This window comes from Salmo salar, chromosome 07 (genome assembly GCF_965601325.2).
Source record: "Salmo salar chromosome 07, fSalSal1, whole genome shotgun sequence".
NCBI lineage: Eukaryota > Metazoa > Chordata > Actinopteri > Salmoniformes > Salmonidae > Salmo > Salmo salar.
Window position 1 is genome coordinate 73,105,557 of NC_138297.1, and position 18,302 is coordinate 73,123,858.

Consider the following 18,302-nt stretch of genomic DNA (forward strand, 5'->3'; position numbering starts at 1 on the left):
AACAGCGGTTGACATGCTTCGAAGTACGGTAATGGAATATTTAGAATTTTTTTGTCACGAATTGCGCCATGCGCGCGACCCTGATTTACCATTTCGGATAGTTTCTGGAACGCACGAACAAAACGCCGCTATTCGGATATAACAATGGATTATTTGGGACCAAACCAACATTTGTTATTGAAGTAGCAGTCCTGGGAGTGCATTCTGACGAAGACAACAAAGGTAATAACATTTTTGTTATAGTAAATCTGATTTTGGTGAAGGCTAAACTTGCCGGGTGTCTAAATAGCTAGCCCCTGAATGCTGGGCTATGTACTTAGAATATTGCAAAATGTGCTTTCACCAAAAAGCTATTTTAAAATCGGACATATCGAGTGCATAGAGGAGTTCTGTATCTATAATTCTTAAAATAATTGTTATGCTTTTTGTGAACGTTTATCGTGAGTAATTTAGTAAATTGTTAGTAAATTCCCCGGAAGTTTGCGGGGGGTATGCTAGTTCTGAACGTCACATGCTAATGTAAAAAGCTGTTTTTTGATATAAATATGAACTTGATTGAACAAAACATGCATGTATTGTATAACATAATGTCCTAGGTGTGTCATCTGATGAAGATCATCAAAGGTTAGTGCTGCATTTAGCTGTCTTCTGGGTTTTTGTGACATTATATGCTAGCTTGAAAAATGGGTGTCTGATTATTTCTGGCTGGGTACTCTGCTGACATAATCTAATGTTTTGCTTTCGCTGTAAAGCCTTTTTGAAATTGGACAGTGTGGTTAGATAAAGGAGAGTCTTGTCTTTAAAATGCTGTCAAATAGTCATATGTTTGAAAAATTGAAGTTTTTGTATTTTTGAGGAATTTGTAATTCGCGCCACGCCTATCATTGGATATTGGAGCAGGTGTTCCGCTAGCGGAACGTCTAGATGTAAGAGGAAGGATTTATAAGACTCGAGAGAATTGAGACATGGATTGCATATGTGTGCCATTCAAAGGGTGAATGAAAAAAACAAAAGATTTAAGTGTCTTTGAATGGGGTTTGGTAGTAGGTGAGAGGCTCACCGGTTTGTGTCAAGAATTGCAACGTTGCTGGGTATTTCATGCTCAACAGTTTCCAATGTGTATTAAGGTTAAACCATCATGTATTGGTTCTCTCATTGTGTCTGTGTCACGTCCTGACCAGCAGAGGGCGTAATTGTGTTAGTCTTGGTCAGGATGTGGCAGGTGGTTTGTGTTTGTTAAATGTTTGTGTTGTTGATTGGGACTTCCAATTGAAGGCAGGTGTGTTGAGTTGCCTTTGATTGGAAGTCCTATATAGGTGTGTGTGTTTTTCTTTGGGGTTGTGGGTGGTTGTTTTGCACTGTGCTTTTTAGCCTGCAAACTGTTGCTGCTGTCGTGTTTATTGTTTCCTCTGGATGCTTTACTCCTTTTGTTGGGTAATTAAATATGAGTATTCACATACCTGCTGCGCCTTGGTTCATTTCTGAAGACAGCTGTTACAGAACCACCCACCAAACCAGGACCAAGCAGCAGAAGAGGAGGAAGCCACAGGAGAAGAAAATGGAGGAATGGACCTGGCAGGACGAAAGACAATTCTGGGAGGACAAGTTAAGGGAGCTAAGGAAACCCGAGAGGAAACCCCAATAATTTTTTTGGGGGGGGCACATGGGTAGCTTGGCCAGGCCAGGGAAGAGCCGTAAGCCAGCTACCCGTGACTACAGGGAGGTGCGTATGAGGTGGAGGGCGCCATGTTACGCTGAGGTACGCACCATCTCGCCTATACGGACGCACAGCCCAGTTCGCCCAGTACCAGCGCCCCGCAGGTGCCAGGGCAAGGTGAGCATCGAGCCGGAAGGGGTGATGCCAACCCTGCAATCAAGACCGCCAGCGCGCCCTTTCGGTCCGGTGTTTCCCGCTAGATGCACTAGCATGGAGGTGCGTGTCTCCAGGCTGGCACGTCCAATACCAGGCCCACGCATCAGGAGTCTAGTGTGTCAGCCCAGCCTCACCAGTCAACAGTCACCAGAGCTGCCCGCCAGTCAACAGTCACCAGAGCTGCCCGCCAGTCAACAGTCACCAGAGCTGCCCGCCAGTCAACAGTCACCAGAGCTGCCCGCCAGTCAACAGTCACCAGAGCTGCCCGCCAGTCAACAGTCACCAGAGCTGCCCGCCAGTCAACAGTCACCAGAGCTGCCCGCCAGTCAAAAGTCACCAGAGCTGCCCGCCAGTCAACAGTCACCAGAGCTGCCCGCCAGTCAACAGTCACCAGAGCTGCCCGCCAGTCAACAGTCACCAGAGCTGCCCGCCAGTCAACAGTCACCAGAGCCGCCCGCCAGTCGTAAGTCGCCAGAGCCGCCCGCCAGTCAGGAGTCGCCAGAGCCGCCCGCTAGTCAGGAGCCGCCAGAGCCGCCTGCTAGTCAGGAGCCGCCAGAGTGGCCCGGCTGCCCGGAACTGCCAGAGTGGCCCGGCTGCCCGGAACTGCCAGAGTGGCCCGGCTGCCCGGAACTGCCAGAGTGGCCCGGTGCCCGGAACTGCCAGAGTGGCCCGGTTGCCCGGAACTGCCAGAGTGGCCCGGCTGCCCGGAACTGCCAGAGTGGCCCGGCTGCCCGGAACTGCCAGAGTGGCCCGGCTGCCCGGAACTGCCAGAGTGGCCCGGCTGCCCGGAACTGCCAGAGTGGCCCGACTGCCCGGAACTGCCAGAGTGGCCCTCCTGCCCTCCGGCCCAGCCCGAGTGGCCCTCCTGCCCTCCGGCCCAGCCCGAGTGGCCCTCCTGCCCTCCGGCCCAGCCCGAGTGGCCCTCCTGCCCTCCGGCCCAGCCCGAGTGGCCCTCCTGCCTCCGGCCCAGCCCGAGTGGCCCTCCTGCCCTCCGGCCCAGCCCGAGTGGCCCTCCTGCCCTCCGGCCCAGCCCGAGTGGCCCTCCTGCCCTCCGGCCCAGCCCGAGTGGTCCGTCTGCCAGGGTCAGCCCGAGTGGCCCGTCTGCCCGGCGCAGCTATCGGCGCCACCAAAGTGGGTGACGCCAAAGGTGGAGCGAGGTCCACGTCCTGCACCTGAGCCACCTCCAGGATAGGTGGGTTGGGGAGGGAGGGTGTAGCACAGTGCCGTCGGTGACGGCAGCCACCCTCCCTTCCCTCCCTTACTGTTTAGGGGTTATTGTTTGTTGGTTTTGTTGGGGTATTGGGGATTTTCTTGTGTTTTCTTTTTTTAGGTGCATCCCGGGGTCTGCACCTTGAGGGGGGGGTACTGTCACGTTCTGACCAGCAGAGGGCGTAATTGTGTTAGTCTTGGTCAGGATGTGGCAGGTGGTTTGTGTTTGTTAAATGTTTGTGTTGTTGATTGGGACTTCCAATTGAAGGCAGGTTTGTTGAGTTGCCTTTGATTGGAAGTCCTATATAGGTGTGTGTGTTTTTCTTTGGGGTTGTGGGTGGTTGTTTTGCACTGTGTTTTTTAGCCTGCAAACTGTTGCTGCTGTCGTGTTTATTGTTTCCTGTGGATGCTTTACTCCTTTTGTTGGGTAATTAAATATGATTATTCACATACCTGCTGCGCCTTGGTTCATTTCTGAAGACAGCTGTTACAGTCTGTGAGTAGGCTATCCATGAACTATCCATTAACAATTATGTTTGTTGAAATAAAGTTATGCCGACAGAAAATTCCCAGTTGTCCTAATGGGAAATCAGCATGCAGTTGTCTGGACTTCACAAAGCCATGGAAGTGAACAGACAATGAAACATTGACACAGTTGCAATGTTATTCCCAATGGATTGGCTGAGTTGCTGAAAACATCGGACTCTTCTTCCTGGTGGCAAAACAAATTAACCTTCTGCACGTGTGTGGGATTCTCTACTTTATAATATTTTTCTCCCTCTGCTGCCGCTTCCCCCTCCTGTGTGTGTGTGAAGTTGGGAGAGTTAGCTAAGTGTTCAGGATGGATATTGTTTTTTAATAATCTTTAGATACAGTGTTATTACTATTATAATACTCATAAAGGCTGCTATTCTACTTGGAATGTAAATAAAAAAACATAGAGGAAACCATTTGTCCACAACACAACAGTCTTTGATCCGTTCTCAGCTTGCATGTCTCACAGCATCTGTAACATCAATGGTTTTTAAGCTCTATGGAAGAGGCATCTGATTCGCTAGCACACCCTCAGGTTATTCATAAAAACCAATATGATGTATAATTACGTTACTCATAAAAATCGATATGACATTGATATCAGTTTGAAAAAAATGCAACTGACATCGATATAGAGTTTCCATATCGGTGCCCATCACTAAGAGCTACACAGATACTGTATGTGTATTATGTATACTGTACAGCCATAGCTGTCATTAATCATTGTACTATGTCTTTCTACTCATACAGCCTGAGTAAGCCCATATTCAGGAGCAGAGTACAGAACATCGTCTCTCCAGAAAGGTGTGTATCAGTATTTTACTGTACCATCATTCACCATTTGGCTGGCAACCCAAACTCCATGCTCCTGGCCAAACTCTACGCCACGCCCATGGGCGTTAGTTTCTTCACCGCAATGAATCTGGCTCTGAGTACATCAGCAACAATTTTTAGAACAAAATAATTAGTGGAATTTTAATGTAGTTTTTTTTATCCACATGGATGAAAATCTCTTGCACATTTAACTGCCAACCCAGACCCAACCCCTTCCCCTCCCCAAACACAAGGACACAGACAAACAGTTAAATATTCCACCAGACCAGCCATCAAACCGCAGACTCCAATCTCAAGCAGACAAAATCCATTTATCAACAGACAACATGCAAAAAAAACTCTAGATCACCGCTATTCTACACACAGAGACACATACAAAGCTCTTCCTCACCTTGCATTTGGCAAATTTGGCCATAACACCATCCTCTTAATTTCTGTTTACAAGCAAAAACTCAAACAAGATGTACCAGCGATACGGAAGTTGTCCATAGCAGACAGTAAGTTTCAGGACCGTTTTGCACCGATTGGATTATGCATCGACATCGTCGTCCCCACAGTGACCGTACGTACATATCCTAAACAACAGTCATGGATTAAAGGCAACATCTGCACTAAGCTAAAGGCTAGAGCTACCGCTTTCAAAGAGTGGGACACTAATCCAGAAATCTCACAAAGTCCTCAGATGAACCATCAAACAGGCAAAGCATCAATACAGGATTAAGATTGAATCCTACTACACCGGCTCTGTTGCTCGTCAGATGTGGCGGGGCTTGGAAACTATTACGGATTATAAAGGGAAACCCAGACGCAAGCTGCACCAGTGACGCGAGCCTAACAACCAAGCTAAATGCCTTCTATGCTCGCTTCGAGGCAAGCAACACTGAACCATGAATGAGAGCACCAGCTGTTATGTACAACTGTGTGATTACACTCTCCGTAGCCAATGTGAGTAAGACCTTTAAACAGGTTAACATTCACAAGGCTGCAGGACAGGGATGGATTACCACGACGTGTACTCAGAGCATGCGCTGACCAGCTGGCAAGTATCTTCACTGACATTTTCAACCTCTCCATGGCCCAGTCTGTAATGTCCAGATGTTTCAAGCAGACCACCATAATCCCCATACCCAAGAACGCCAAGTTAAGCCGTCTGTCGTTCTGCCCCTGAGCAAGGCAGTTAACTCACTGTTCCCCGGGTGCTGATGATGTGGATGTTGAGTAATGCAGCCCCCAGCACCTCTCGGATTCAGAGGGGTTGGGTTACATGCGGAAGACACATTTCAGTTGAACGCATTCAGTTGTACTACCAATGAAGTATCCCCTTTTCCTTCTAAATGACTATTGCACCGTAGCACTCACATTTGTGTCCATGAAATCGTTTGAAAGGCTGGTCATGGCTCAGATCAACAACATCATCCCAGACACCCTGGACCCACTCCAATTCGCCAACTGCCCCAACAAATCCATATATGACACAATCTCTATTGTACTCCACACTGCCCTTTCCCACCTGGACAAAAGGAACACCTATGTGAGAATGCTGTTCAATGACTACAGCTCAGTGTTTAACACCATAGTGCCCTCCAAGCTCCTCACTAATCTAAGGACCCAGGGAATAAACACCTCCCTCTGAAATCGACCACTGGACTTCCTGAAGGGCCGCACCCAGGTTGTGAGGTTTGGCAAAAACAAATCCGCCATGCTGAGCCTCAACACGGGGGCCCCTTAGGGGTGTGTGCTTAGCCTTCTCCTGTTCTCCCTGTTCACCCAGGACTGCGTGGCCGCACATGACTCCAACACCATCATTAAGTTTGCCAATGACACGGCGCTGATCACTGACGATGACGAGACAGCTTAGAGACCTGGCAGTTTGGTGCCAGGACAAAAACCTCTCCCTCAACATCAGCAAGACAAAGGAGCTGATCATGGATTACAGGAAACTGAGGGTTGAGATGAACTGGCACCAGAGGGGTGTGGTGCCAGTGCCCGCAGTGGGGGTAGTGGAAGAGGACTGGGGCCTTTGTGGAGTGAACGAGGTTGAACCTTCAGTACAGGCAGCATTAGAGACAGCAGTGGGGGGGGGGGGGGGAAATCCTCATCTTCTCTGTGGGGAATAACATAATTAATATAAAGGGATCAATATTGCTGTAAGATCATTACAGTTGACACATTTTACAAATCTACATTACTGTAATGCAAAATAAATACACAAAAAAATGACACTTTGTTACAAATTCCCTGCTGGTGACATTAAGCACATCATCTCCTTCAGTGAGCTCCCTTCCCATACTGGACGTAGCAGGTCAAGGGCATTGTAAACTGGCCCTTCACAACTGGCCAGGTGAGAGAGAGCAGCAGCAAGATCAACTCTGTCCACAAAGCATCTCAGATTAGGAGTGCTGATCTAGGAGCAGTTTTCCATCATAATGAATACGATTATTTGGACAATGTCTGGACAGTGCTTCACACATAGGTGTGAAACACACACACACACACACACACACACACACACACACACACACACAATGCAAACAATGGGACACAGAGACAAACGAGCCACAAGAGGGATGGCTTCTCAGTTGAAAACAAATTAAAAATATTGCACCAACAGGACATAGTTACATGGCTTATACTAGTATGTTGGCCATACATACAGTCCAAAATACAAAAAAGCAGACCACAACTACAACAAAATGACATTACTGTCCAAAAGAGTAAAGGCAGATTTGGTGGCATGCTGCTGAGATTCTTTATTCTCTTGTCTTCGAAGTCCAGTCCAATCCTCTCTCTCCTCCCTCTGGAAGCATGCAGTGGGACTGTCAGGAGGGATGGGATGACAACGGGCCAAAAGAGTAAAGACATACTGGGCTAAAATGTACGAGTGAAATTAATTAACTTGTCAAATTAAAAGATTTGAATGTAGCTTTAACACATGAATACATACAGCTATCTGAAATGATTGATAATGTCATGAAAATGTAAAAAAAACACCAAATAAATGTAATATTATCTAAAGAATGAGTCTATACATCAGAAATCAATGTGAGAATCTAAACATTTGCCTTTGCCTGGCCACAGCTTCTTCTGCAACGAGGTAACTAGACTGTTTCACATAGTACTTTGTCAGCTTTAAAGTTTGCTGTTCAACAGTTTACCAGTTCTACCAGTTGAGTGTGATTCTGCAGATATTTCCCATCTGTAAATATCCTCACTGTCAATCAGCTTTACTCCAGAGTTTTATGTGTTGACTTTGTGTCTGTATTCTGTTTGTACATTGTCTATTGCTGGCAGCAGCTATTCATTAAGTTACATTACAGGTAGGCCTATGTGCAAATGTACTTGTCAAATAAAGTGATTCTGATACCAGTATTTATGTGTTTCCTGATGTGGAAGAGCCTGGGGGTCATTGTTAAGATCCTCTTTTTCCACAATGATTCTTAAATTTGACTTTGGTTGCCATTTACTTCAAATTCCTTTTTCATGTTACTTTCGTCAATCTTGGAAAGATACATACATTTCGTGGCGACAGGTAGTGGTTAGAGTGTTGGGCCAGTAACCGAAAATGTTGCTAGATCTAATCCCTGAGCTGACAATGTAAAGTTTAGTCATTCTGCCCCTGAACAAGGCAGTTCCTAGGCTGTTCCTAGGCTGTTATTGTAAATAAGAATTTGTTCTTAACTGACTTGCCCAGTTAAATAAAGGTTAAATAAAAAATATACAAAGATTGTCTTACGTGACATTAGATAGTGTGAATAGCCATTTGCTCTGATCTGTCTATTCTGTCGAGATACATAATAAAAATGTTGAGTTACGAAGAGTACCAGTTTGGACACACCTACTCATTCCAGGATTTTTCTTTATTTTTACTATTTTCTACATTGTAGAATAATAGTGAAGACATCACAACTATGAAATAACACATATGGAATCAGTTAAGAACAAATTATTATTTACAAGGACAGCCTACTCCTTCTTCCCCGTCAGGGAATTGAACCCCGGTCTCCTGTCCGCACTACACAGGGATTCTTTAGCTAAATAGCCCAGTACTGTACTGCCGACCGTCACGTTGTACAGCGCCACATTTTCCGTTCCATCCTAACAGAAACTGTCACGATTCCCACCGACGGTGGCGCCCCCTCCTGCTCGGGTGGCGCTTGGCGGTCGTCGTCACCAGCCTATTAGCTGCCACCGATTCCCTTTTTTGGTTTTCCCTTTTTTGGGTTTTGGGCACCTGTGTTCAGTTTAGTTAATTAGCGGGGTTATTTAATTTAGCTGGCCCGCTTCCGTGTTGTGCGGGATTGTTTCTTGTCAGACAGCTTATGTTCGTGTCGGCGTTGTTTTACGCCGTATTTGTTTTCTCCCCTGTGTTTGGGAACATTTGTTTTTGTGTGAGTGTATATTAAAAACACCACTACCCTGTGTTCGCTGCTTCCTGCGCCTCATTCCTCCACCACGACTACCAAGCCGTAACAGAAACCCAGAGTTTTTTTTTATTTTTCATGGAATAGAAAACACCGTATTATTAATCAAATGAATTACTAGTCAAAAGTTACCAACCCCAAATCAGTCCTCCACAAACGTTTCATCGTTTAATCGTCAAATGATTATAAATGACGTGGCACACGCCGTAGTGCAGACTTTTGGTCTTCCACCAATACCAAACCAATCAGGTGGTTGTTTTCGAAGCTTTGGACGTCATTGAACACATGTTTACGATAAAGCGATACAAGCATCGGCATAATGCTTGTACAAGCATAATAAACTGCTTAGCGATTTCGATGCAGGTGTAACGGTCGTCGTATGAAAGGGACCAAGGCGCAGCGGGTTGTGTGCTCATGTTAACTTTTAATATAGAACACTGAAAACCAGCCCCACGCACCAGACTGGAGACGTCAGACACGTCGGACACTCTGGACGGGGCACTGTCGTCGGACACTCTGGACGGGGCACTATTGTCGGAAGCTCTGGACGGGGCACTGTCGTCGGAAGCTCTGGACGGGGCACTGTCGTCGGAAGCTCTGGACGGGGCACTGTCGTCGGAAGCTCTGGACGGGGAACTGTCGTCGGAAGCTCTGGACGGGGCACTGTCGTCGGAAGCTCTGGACGGGGCACTGTCGTCGGAAGCTCTGGACGGGGCACTGTCGTCGGAAGCTCTGGACGGGGCACTGTCGTCGGAAGCTCTGGACGGGGCACTGTCGTCGGAAGCTCTGGACGGGGCACTGTCGTCGGAAGCTCTGGACGGGGCACTGTCGTCGGAAGCTCTGGACGGGGCACTGTCGTCGGAAGCTCTAGACGGGGTACTGTCGTCGGAAGCTCTGGACGGGGCACTGTCGTCGGAAGCTCTGGACGGGGCACTGTCGTCGGAAGCTCTGGACGGGGCACTGTCGTCGGAAGCTCTGGACGGGGCACTGTCGTCGGAAGCTCTGGACGGGGCACTGTCGTCGGAAGCTCTGGACGGGGCACTGTCGTCGGAAGCTCTAGACGGGGTACTGTCGTCGGAAGCTCTGGACGGGGCACTGTCGTCGGAAGCTCTGGACAGGGCACTGTCGTCGGAAGCTCTGGACGGGGACTGCGCACTGAAAGCCTGATGCGTGGGGCTGGTAGTGGAGGTACCAGACTGGAGACACGCACCCCAAGGCTAGTGCAGGGAGCAGGAACAGGACGATTTGGACTGGGCTGACGCACTGGAGGCCTGGTGCGTGGTGCTGGCTTTGGATGTGCCAGACTGGATACACGCACCTCAGGGCTAGTGCGAGGAGCAGGAACAGGATACACTGGACCGTGAAGGCACACTGGCGGTCTTGAGCGCAGTACTGGTACCACCCTTACTGGCTGGATGCCCGCTTCCCCCTGGTAAATGCGGGGCGCTGGCACCGCGCACACCGGCCTGTGAATGCTCGGCCTCGACGCCGTGCATATCACCCCATAGCACGGGGCCTGACCAGTAACAAGCTGCCTCCGATAAGCACCTGGAGTTGGCTTGGGGCTTAACCCTGGCCCAGCCAAACTACCCATGTGCCCCTCCCCAAAAAATTATTGGGGCTGCCTCTCATGCATCCTCCGTTGGGCCCGCACTTCGCTCCACTTTCGTCGTTCCTCCCTCGCTGTCTCCACCTGTTTCCATGGCAGGGTCTTGTCCCCTGCCATTACCTCCTCCCATGTCCAAAATGTCCTCCACTCCCTTCTCTCCCTGGCCCAGGATCCTTCCTCTTCCTGGGCCCCGCTGCTTGGTCCGCTGGTGGTGGGAAGTTCTGTAACGGTCGTCGTATGAAAGGGACCAAGGCGCAGCGGGTTGAGTGCTCATGTTAACTTTTAATATAGAACACTGAAAACACAAAACAATATACAAACCTCAATCACTCTAACTTAACCTCTATGGGCTAGGCGGGACGAATTCGTCCCACCTACGTAACAGCCACTTGAAGCCTGTGGCGCGATTTTCAAAACCTTAAAAATCCTATTACTTCAATTTCTCAAACATATGACTATTTTACAGCTATTTAAAGACAAGATTCTCGTTAATCTAACCACACTGTCCGATTTCAAAAAGGCTTTACAACGAAAGCAAAACATTAGATTATGTCAGCAGAGTACCAAGCCAGAAATAATCAGACACCCATTTTTCAAGCTAGCATATAATGTCACAAAAACCCAGAAGACAGCTAAATGCAACACTAACCTTTGATGATCTTCATCAGATGACAACCCTAGGACATTATGTTATACAATACATGCATGTTTTGTTCAATCAAGTTCATATTTATATCAAAAACCAGCTTTTTACATTAGCATGTGACGTTCAGAACTAGCATACCCCCCGCAAACTTCCGTGGAATTCGCTAACATTTTACTAAATTACTCATGATAAACGTTCACAAAAAGCATAACAATTATTTTAAGAATTATAGATACAGACCTCCTCTATGCACTCGATATGTCCGATTTTAAAATAGCTTTTTGGTGAAAGCACATTTTGCAATATTCTAAGTACATAGCCCAGGCATCACGGGCTAGCTATTTAGACACCCGGCAAGTTTAGCACTCACCATAATCATATTTACTATTATAAAAGTTTGATTACCTTTTGTTGTCTTTGTCAGAATGCACTCCCAGGACTGCTACTTCAATAACAAATGTTGGTTTGGTCCAAAATAATCCATCGTTATATCCGAATAGCGGCGTTTTGTTCGTGCGTTCCAGACACTATCCGAAATGGTAAAGAAGGGTCGTGCGCATGGTGCAATTCGTGACAAAAAAATTCTAAATATTCCATTACCGTACTTCGAAGCATGTCAACCGCTGTTTAAAATCAATTTTTATGCCATTTTTCTCGTAGAAAAGCGATAATATTCCGACCGGGAATCTCCTTTTCGGCAAACAGAGGAAAAAATCACAAAGACGGGGGCGGTCAGGTCACGCGCCTAAGCCCAGAGTCCCTTGATCGGCCACTTGAGAAAGGTGATAATGTGTTTCAGCCTGGGGCTGGGATGACGACATTCAGGTTTTTCCCGGGCTCTGAGCGCCTATGGACGACGTAGGAAGTGTCACGTTAGAGCAGAGATCCTTAGTAAAAGATAGAGATGGCAAAGAAGTTCCAGAAATGGTCAGACAGGCCACTTCCTGTAAAGGAATCTCTCAGGTTTTGACCTGCCATTTGAGTTCTGTTATACTCACAGACACCATTCAAACAGTTTTAGAAACTTTAGGGTATTTTCTATCCATATGTAATAAGTATATGCATATTCTAGTTACTGGGTAGGAGTGGTAACCAGATTAAATCGGGTACGTTTTTTATCCAGCCGTGTCAATACTGCCCCCTAGCCCTAACAGGTTAAAGAGTCTTAACGTAACTAAATCTCACAGCCTCTGGAGAACACACCACTACCTAATTACCAACCCCCCAAATCAGTTCTCCACAAACTTCATGTTTACGTCCAAGGGTGAAACCACTTGGATTAAAAAACTACACGGAAATTATACAAATGTTATTATCGCAACCACCCTTATACATTTTTTTTAAAAGCAACCTAGATTAGACTGGGTTGACTGGAACAAACTACAAAAATCTCTGAAACTGGAAACACTTATCTCCCTCACTGGCTTTAAGCACCAGCTGTCAGAGCAGCTCACAGATCACTGAACCTGTACATAGCCCATCTATAATTTAGCCCAAACTACTACCTCTTCCCCTACTGGATTTATTTATTTTATTTATTTTATTTTGCTCCTTTGCACACCATTATTTCTATTTCTACTTTGCACTTTCTTCTACTACAAATCTACCATTCCAGTGTTTTACTTGCTATATTGTATTTACTTTGCCACCATGGTCTTTTTTTGCCTTTACCTCCCTTATCTCACCTCATTTGCTCACATTGTACATAGACTTATTTTTCTACTGTATCATTGACTGTATGTTTGTTTTACTCCATTTGTAACTCTTTGTTGTTGTATGTTGTCGAACTGCTTTTCTTTATCTTGGCCAGGTCGCAATTGTAAATGAGAACTTGTTCTCAACTTGCCTACCTGGTTAAATAAAGGTGAAACAAAATAAAATAAAAAAATGAACTACTATCCTATTATTCAATTTTTTTATGAATTATTATCCAAAAAACAGATATCAAAAGGTTCTCCACAGTCCAAAAAGGTTTCCCTTATAGTGAAGTTAAAAACCCTTTTTGGTACTAGCACCTTTTTTTGAGAGAGCAATAACATCAGCGCATATCTTCATTAACTAATGAATTACATTTTGTTCTCCCAGGCTATTGTACAAGCAGCCCAGTGTCTTGGTGGGGTGAGTAGTGTTGTTATCTTATGTTAGTTACTTATCATTGTTAACTTCCACATCAGCGTGTAGCCTAGTATACCACACATCTTTTCAAGGACCTTTATTTGCAAAACAATTGAGATAATAATCAGTACAACACATTCCAGCTTGATCTGTATATCTGTAAACATTGAGATCATAATCAGTACCACACATTCCGGCTTGATCTGTATATCTGTAAACATTGAGATCATAATCAGTACCACACATTCCAGCTTGATCTGTATATCTGTAAACATTGAGATCATAATCAGTACAACACAGTCAGGCTTGATCTGTATATCTGTAAACATTGAGATCATAATCAGTACCACACATTCCAGCTTGATCTGTATATCTGTAAACATTGAGATCATAATCAGTACAACACAGTCAGGCTTGATCTGAATATCTGTAAACATTGAGATCATAATCAGTACAACACAGTCAGGCTTGATCTGTATATCTGTAAACATTGAGATCATAATCAGTACCACACAGTCAGGCTTGATCTGTATATCTGTAAACATTGAGATCATAATCAGTACCACACAGTCAGGCTTGATCTGTATATCTGTAAACATTGAGATCATAATCAGTACCACACAGTCAGGCTTGATCTGAATATCTGTAAACATTGAGATCATAATCAGTACCACACAGTCAGGCTTGATCTGAATATCTGTAAACATTGAGATCATAATCAGTACAACACAGTCAGGCTTGATCTGTATATCTGTAAACATTGAGATCATAATCAGTACAACACAGTCAGGCTTGATCTGTATATCTGTAAACATCGAGATCATAATCAGTACCACACAGTCAGGCTTGATCTGAATATCTGTAAACATTGAGATCATAATCAGTACAACACAGTCAGGTTTGATCTGTATATCTGTAAACATTGAGATCATAATCAGTACCACACAGTCAGGCTTGATCTGTATATCTGTAAACATTGAGATCATAATCAGTACAACACAGTCAGGCTTGATCTGAATATCTGTAAACATTGAGATCATAATCAGTACCACACAGTCAGGCTTGATCTTGTTCTGTTTCTTTAGTCGTACTGATGTGGTGGCAGTCACCCCATGGTTGGCACCCATCGTCTGGGAAGGAACCTTTGACCCTAACCTCGTCGACATAATCTACAAGTCCATGAACCTCACCATAGCAACAACAGTGTTTGCCGTTGGAAAGTGAGTAGCCTACAACTTTTCCAAAATATTCAAAAGGGAAGTTAAACTATCATTATTTTTACAACATTGAAACTACACTGAGTGTACAAACATTATGAACACGTGCTTTCTCCATAACAGATTGACTAGGTGATCCAGGTGAAAGCTATGATCCCTTATTGATGTCACTTGTTAAATCCACTTCAATCAGTGTAGAGGAAGGGGAGGAGACAGGTTAAAGAAGGATTGTTAAGCCTCGACACAATTGAGACATGGATTGTGTATGTGTGCCATTCCGATGGTGAATGGGCAAGACAACAAAAAAACCACTCAGTGTATGAGAACATAACCAGCTAATGTCACATGGCAGGTAATACAATATCATGATGTCATGATTCACAGCTTGGCTAAGATTTGAGGTGGCTGGTGGTGGCCAAAGGTGGCTCGTGGTGGCCCAAGGTTGCGGGTGGTGGCCCAAGGTGGCTGGTGGTGGCCCAACTCTCTATTAAGTACCCTTTATGTTGATGTTTCCTATATTTTGTCAGTTACCTGTGTGTCTTTAAATTCTGACAGATACGTCCACTTTCTCCAAGATTTCCTGGAGACAGCAGAGAAGCACTTCATGGTCGACTTCAACGTGCGCTACTACGTTTTCACTGATCGTCCCGATGATGTTCCATCAGTGAACCTGTCCCAGGGGAGACATTTGAGTGTGATCCAGGTCCCAGGTTCAAACCGCTGGCAGGAGATATCAGCCCGGAGGATGGAGATCATTCAGACAGCCATCGAACGTCAGATCAGCAGGGAGGCCGACTACATCTTCTGTCTGGACGTGGACAGCAAGTTCCACGCTCGCTGGGGGGCCGAGTCTCTGGGCAGGCTGGTTGCTGTGATTCACCCATGGTTTTACCAGGCGACCCGTGACCTCTTCACATATGAACGGCGCCCAGCCTCGACAGCCTACATCCCCATGGATGAGGGAGACTACTACTACGCCGGGGCTGTGTTCGGAGGGTCCGTGGAGGATGTGTATACACTAACAAAGGTTTGTCGGAACCAGCTTGAAGAGGACGCGAGGAATTCCATCGAGGCTGCCTGGCAAGAGGAGAGTCACCTCAACAGGTACCTGCTTTACAACAAGCCCAGCAAGCTGTTGTCTCCAGAGTACCAGTGGGATGACAAGAAGACCAAAACCAATGAGGTCAAAGTCATTCGCTTCTCTTCCATCGTTAAAAACTATGCTGAAATTCGTCCCAATGTATAGGACTAGGAATTGGATATTCGACCGGCCGAAAAAATACTTTATTGATGATGGTTAATTTCAGGTATTGCTTCACTGAGGTTTGGGTTAAGGTTAGGGAAAGGCATAAAATGTCACATTGGGTATACAGATGTCTGGCGCCATTCATTTTCTGTTGGTGAAATATATACACTGACATAAAACTACTATTTTAAATGTATTGTATATCAGTCACTGTTGTAGTTTGGGGATAATAACGTTCTTCACTTATAGGAAAATATATTTTTTTTATTACCTTATTCATCCTGTATTCTGTAGATTATCTATTGTGTATGTTGATTATTGGGAAAAATCTCAAAAGTTTTTTTTAAAAATACGATTATGTGTATTTTTCTTGAAATAAATATTTAACCGCTTTCAGAATGTTTGTGTTATTTCACTACTTGTTATATTTTCTATAGCCTAACTAAAAACAACATCTCCCCTGTTACAACGATATGCGGTGTATGAGTAACAAACCAGTGGTTTAGTGGAGAAATAGGGAATGTTAAATGGATTCCATCTATAGATTTGTACATCAGACAAGACACAGTGGTGGACTGAATTTCCATTAAGAAAAACTTCAGCATAATGTCAAAGTGGACCTGGCATTCCTGTCCAGAAACAACCCCTAACCACAATACATATACTGTAAACTGTAAGAAAACAAAGAAAAATACCTTTTTAAAAAGGTAATATGGAGGATTCCCTTCCTTGTGTAAAAACATCCTGCCAATGTCAAGGCAAAAGGGAAAATCCTTCAATTCAAGTCATACCATCTAATCAATGTTATGTGAGGGATAATCAACCAGGGGCTATGGGTTCAATGGAAAATAATGAACGACGTGGAAGGTGCCTTCCGTGACCCGCTTGAGGATTAGATTTGACAATGTAAAAACACAATACAACCACAGATGTATAAAATCCATTTAAAATGATTGAAGATGACAAGTTAAAATTGAAAATACATAAAAACCAAATATATACACAAAATTATAATATGAAAACAAATAGTTTCATTAATACTACATTCAACAAAAAATATCAACTCAACATGCAACAATTTAAAAGATTTTACTGAGTTAGTTCTTATAAGGAAACCAGTCAACTGAAATAAATTCATTAGGCCCTTATCTATGGATTCAACATGACTGGAAATACAGATATACATCTGTTGGTCAAAGATAACTTTAAAAAATGTAGGGGCATGGATCAGACAACTAGTCCGTATCTGGTGTAACCATCATTTGCCACAAACATCTCCTTCACCTAGAGTTGGTCAGGCTGTTGATTGTGGCAGGTGGAATGCTGTTTTTTGGGGGGGTTTGTTTTTTTCACCTTTATTTAACCAGGTAGGCCAGTTGAGAACAAGTTCTCATTTACAACTGTGACCTGGCCAAGTTAAAGCAAAGCAGTGTGACAAAAACAACAACACAGTTACACATGGGATAAACAAAAGTACTGTCAATAACAAAATAGAAAAATCTATATACAGTGTGTGCAAATGGAGTAAGGAGGTAAAGCAATAAATGGGCCATAGTAAGTAAACTTGTAGTACAATAGCTGTGTGTTTGTGCGCATAGTGCAGTTTAGTGCAGATGTATTGGAGGAGCTGTTTAATCTCACTCAATCCTACAGAGTTCTCCTGTCCTCTGAGGACTTCCGTGTAGCTGCGTTGGTCCTTGTGGAGCGGACAGGGGCCAGGTCTGGGCCAGGGGGGCTTCCTCTCTGGTCTGGTAGAGGTGGTGGTCTGCTGCAGGGTAGTAGGCTGGGCCCGGTCCAGTCTGGCTAAGCTGATGGAGGTGATGATACTCTGGTGGTGGGTGGGGACTGTGGGGTGCGCTGGGTCTAGTTGGGGGTCTCTGGGTGATCCTCTGTCCAGTGCATCATGGGGTGTTTGTCTACCAAGTACCACGTCCTTTAGAGACTTGGTAAATATCCCAACTGTCTGCTTCCTCAGGTGGGAGTGGTCGTGCAGGTGCTCTCGGGTGACTGTTGGGTGGTGAGCAATGTGCACGTTCGGGAGTAGGCCACACCCTCTGGTGATGTCAGCGTTGACTTTCTGAATGGTACGGGGATGAAAGTCTTTGCGGGGCAGCAGAGTGGAGATGGTGATGTGGGAGTTGGGGAACCACTCAGAGGCCCTCTCTGCTACTCTGTTGACCAGGCTGCCTACTCTCTCCTTCTCCTCTCGCAGGTTGTTGGTGCCAGTGTGAATAATAATGTGGCCTGGTGTGCCAAAGTCAGGCTGGGACAGGATGTGGAGTGCATCCTGCGTTTTTGGGCACCATATTTTGGACACCTTGTGGTGGGGGAAGAGTTTCTCCTCTTGGATGAATTTCCCATTTGAGTCAAGGAGGATGGCCACCTCAGTGGGTTTTACCAGAGTAGTTGGTTTACGGTCTGGGGCTGGGCTACACAGGGCTTGTGTTTAAGGAGGGGTGTGTGGGGGTGTGTCAGGGGGGGCCAGAGAGCTTCTCTCTGTAGTAGGTGTCCCCATGTGAGCCTCCTTCTTGACTGGGGTGTGTGTAAAGGGTGGTCGGTATGGGATGGTTGTGGGTAAAGGTAAAGGCTGCACTATCT

The 18,302-nt window shown here is 45.4% G+C and overlaps 1 protein-coding gene across 1 annotated transcript in view; it reads left to right on the forward strand.

Annotated features, from left to right (window-relative positions):
* Nucleotides 1-16,096, forward strand: part of LOC106592472 (globoside alpha-1,3-N-acetylgalactosaminyltransferase 1) — a 33,703-nt gene extending 17,607 nt beyond the window's left edge. Inside the window, exons 4-6 of the mRNA XM_082978068.1 lie at nucleotides 13,212-13,244; nucleotides 14,327-14,461; nucleotides 15,014-16,096. Coding sequence (XP_082834194.1) covers nucleotides 13,212-13,244; nucleotides 14,327-14,461; nucleotides 15,014-15,704 — 859 coding nt within the window. The 3' untranslated portion in view covers nucleotides 15,705-16,096. The remainder of the gene's footprint in view (nucleotides 1-13,211; nucleotides 13,245-14,326; nucleotides 14,462-15,013) is intronic.
* Nucleotides 16,097-18,302: the final 2,206 nt, after the last annotated feature.